The sequence below is a fragment of the Limulus polyphemus genome, unplaced genomic scaffold (genome assembly GCF_000517525.1).
Source record: "Limulus polyphemus unplaced genomic scaffold, Limulus_polyphemus-2.1.2 Scaffold559, whole genome shotgun sequence".
NCBI classification, from domain to species: Eukaryota; Metazoa; Arthropoda; class Merostomata; order Xiphosura; family Limulidae; genus Limulus; species Limulus polyphemus.
This window is the reverse complement of record NW_013666169.1, coordinates 11,690-14,831: the sequence shown is the minus strand read 5'-3', so window position 1 is coordinate 14,831 and position 3,142 is coordinate 11,690. Positions and strand designations below refer to the sequence as shown.

At 34.8% G+C, this 3,142-nt stretch overlaps 1 protein-coding gene across 2 annotated transcripts in view; it reads right to left on the bottom strand.

Annotated features, from left to right (window-relative positions):
• The window catches only part of LOC106459096 (arginine-glutamic acid dipeptide repeats protein-like), a 43,899-nt gene extending 41,080 nt beyond the window's left edge, over positions 1-2,819 (bottom strand). For both annotated transcript variants that reach the window (XM_022385515.1, XM_013918682.2), the window contains exons 1-2: positions 2,816-2,819; positions 2,411-2,418 (exon numbers count right to left, since the gene is read on the bottom strand). In XM_022385515.1, the coding sequence (XP_022241223.1) occupies positions 2,411-2,418; positions 2,816-2,819 (12 nt within the window). The remainder of the gene's footprint in view (positions 1-2,410; positions 2,419-2,815) is intronic.
• Between the last annotated feature and the right edge of the window lie 323 nt (positions 2,820-3,142).

Below are 3,142 nucleotides of genomic sequence, written 5' to 3'. Positions count from 1 at the left end.
ATTTTTACTCATAATTACACTTCTAGTATCTTATAACATAAAATTACATAATACTAAAGGACAACAAGGGACCTTCATGATCTCAATCAAGAAACATCTCAATGTTTTCGCCTTTCCAAAAGCCCTCCGGTGGCTCAGTGGTAAGTTTGAGGGCTAAATAATCGGTTTCGATACCTGCAGTGAGCAGATCTTTGACAAGCCTAAGTTGTAGCTTTGCGCTTAAAAACAAACAAGGCCTTTCTAAAATATTTGACATAAGTTTTATGACGACGTGACAACACTGTACAATTATAAAATAAGAGTTGTCATTCTTAAAACGAGCTATAGATTTTCACTTTTTTTTTAGTCGTTTGCTGCCTCTTTTTCTTGTATAGAACATTCTTAGAAATAACAGTCGTGAGTAAAAGTTTATTTGTATTTTCTTATGGAAGATTTATTTCTAAATTGAACGAGTAGGTTAGTCTCACAATAGAAACTTACGCATGGGAGCGCTACAAAATTTATGAAAGTCCAGGATGCAACAGATGTTATTATTGATTTGTATCACTAATGAATAATAACAATTTGGTGTCTACCAAAAAATATAACGGCTGAAAGGTGTCTGTGAAAACCATGAACTTTCATATTTTTTATCTACTCTCACATTTTAGGTTTAGGACAACTTCCTGGGTTTGTCAAAATTTATAACCTGCCAATTCACTTCAAGTCACATAATAGATAAGCACGGTGATCGAAGAAAAGAGGGCGCTACAAGTTCCAACTCAACTGTTGTACGTGATGGTTTCTTTTTTTTTTTTCCGCCTGCGTCTAATATATGAATAGCCACGTCAGACTTCCTGGACAGAACGTATTATTAAGGGGTACTGCTAATCCTTAGGCTACGGCGCTGTAAGTGAAGTAGAGTTTAAAAGTGTAGGTAGGGGGGTGGGGTGGATCTACTCTTTGTACACTCTGAAGTTCAACACTTCGTATTATGCGGAATAAAAAATAGTCAATTATTTGTAAGTTGTAAAGAGGAAAAGAAATGGATAAAGGGTTTGTAATATTACATACTTACAAACAACACTAAAATGTTTTTAATTTAAAAACAAATATATTAGTTACGAATTACGTCTAATCGATTTAAAACTATCGAGGCAGGTTCAATCCCCAGTAGGCCTAACTTAAAAACACATTGTTTTAAGCATAAAATTTACAGTCATATCCAGAATTTGTAACACTTTGAAAAAGGACTTGTACTGCTTTGAAATTGATGAGTTAGCAAAAGCTTAAGAATACAAAGTTAATTTCAGTAACAGACATGGAACTCTTTACATTTCGATAAATATTTGGGTAAATTTTTGAACGAATATTTGTTGACATATATGTATTACTGCTAGCCACTACTATCCGCTTAACCATTAGTTCATTAGTCTTAGCACAGATTATTATACAAGCTGCTTCGTCTGTACGTCTTTACGTAGAATTAGAGTCTTTAAGGTTCTGAGATTATGGTATGGCTTGTTCAGCTCAATATGACTGGCTAAAGTAACAGTATACTGCCGTAGACAGAAAATATTCTCGTTATATTTATCAAAGTGTAAAATACAGTTAATTATATATATATATTATTTATTTAAGGCCGTACCCCATGGGACGGTCAATGCGAATTTTATTTGTATATAATGTTGACCAGGGAATATTTCATTTTTTTTTTACAAGCAAATACGTTACCTCTTGAATATACATAAAAAATTACGTTTTAGCGAATCGACGTTTGTTCCATTAAAATACGCGTGAAGCTGTAATAGTGTTCACTGACGACAGTTAATAAAGGTAAATCAGGAATGTCCTTGTTTAGAAAGGTCCTATCGCTCGCGTGGTGAGAGTAATCAATCATGTCAGATTCCAGGACATCCAGAAACAGCGAATTAGAAAACACTTTTGTTTAATTATGAACTCTGCCCAAAAAAAGTCAGCATTGAAGTTTCATAGTGTTGGAAAATTGGAAAATGTTTTTTTTTTTTCAAATAAAAAAGCAACATATGACCATATACTATATAAAAGTTTCGTGTAAGATTCTGTTTAGTCCACAGCCTTGACGAACCTTCGTGGAGGGGGGGGGGGGCAAGATCGTGTACATCAGAAGCATTATCTAGTTTACTTGTTTTTCTAATGAGGAATACGCGGATATATTACAAAAGTGTTATATTTTAAGAAGTTTCAAATAATAAACCAAATAACTCGCCCTCCAGTGGCACAGCGGTATGTCTATGGACTTACACCGCTAGAAACCGGGTTTCGATACCCGTGGTGGGCAGAGTACAGATAGCCCATTGTGTAGCTTTTTGCTTAACTTCAAACAAACAAACCAAATAGCTGATACTGTCGCCCACTAGAGTTAGGGTAGACGAGCCTAGTTATGTCTGACCTCTTTACCTTCCCAAACAAAAGGAATTTCACCTAACTTAAGACTCAACATCACGATTGCCATCGGAATTAGTAGTAACAGGCCTTTAAAGTTCATTAGAAAAAAAAAAAATCAAGTTAGCGCTTATTCCAGTGGAGCATTTATCGGCCACGAGACAGAAAATAATTTCTTAGAACATTAGGCATTATTACAAGATCTATTCGAAACATCATTAAAATTTGCTAAGTGTTTTTACATGTAGCAAGTAATGAATGACGTGATCCATATTATAAGAAAACTGAAAAGTTTGCTTACGAACGTTATTATTTTTGCTTGAAAGTAACCAATATTTACACTGATATTAACACATCTTTATTACTATATTTTCTCAGTTATTACGCGAGTGTTGGGCAGTGATCATAACACGCATGACTGTGTGAGAGCACCACGGATTTCTGATTTGTTCTTTAGAAAGGGGGGGGGGCTGTCTTGGTAAGCCTAAATTGCCGAGATAAATAACACGGGAGGAAACTCACTGAAGGAATTCGTGGAATAAGCGTGACTAGCATGCAACTTACAGGTTAGGATACGTTTATCACTAACCTTAATAAATACTGGATATTAGTTATTGTAAAGGAAAATGTCACAACATTGCCTGAAAGTGTTACGTCTCAAAGGTTTCAACTCAGTTTCGTTCAATCTTAATGTTTTTTTTTTTTACTGTCTGACACGAAATAAAGTAAACCCTGTTCA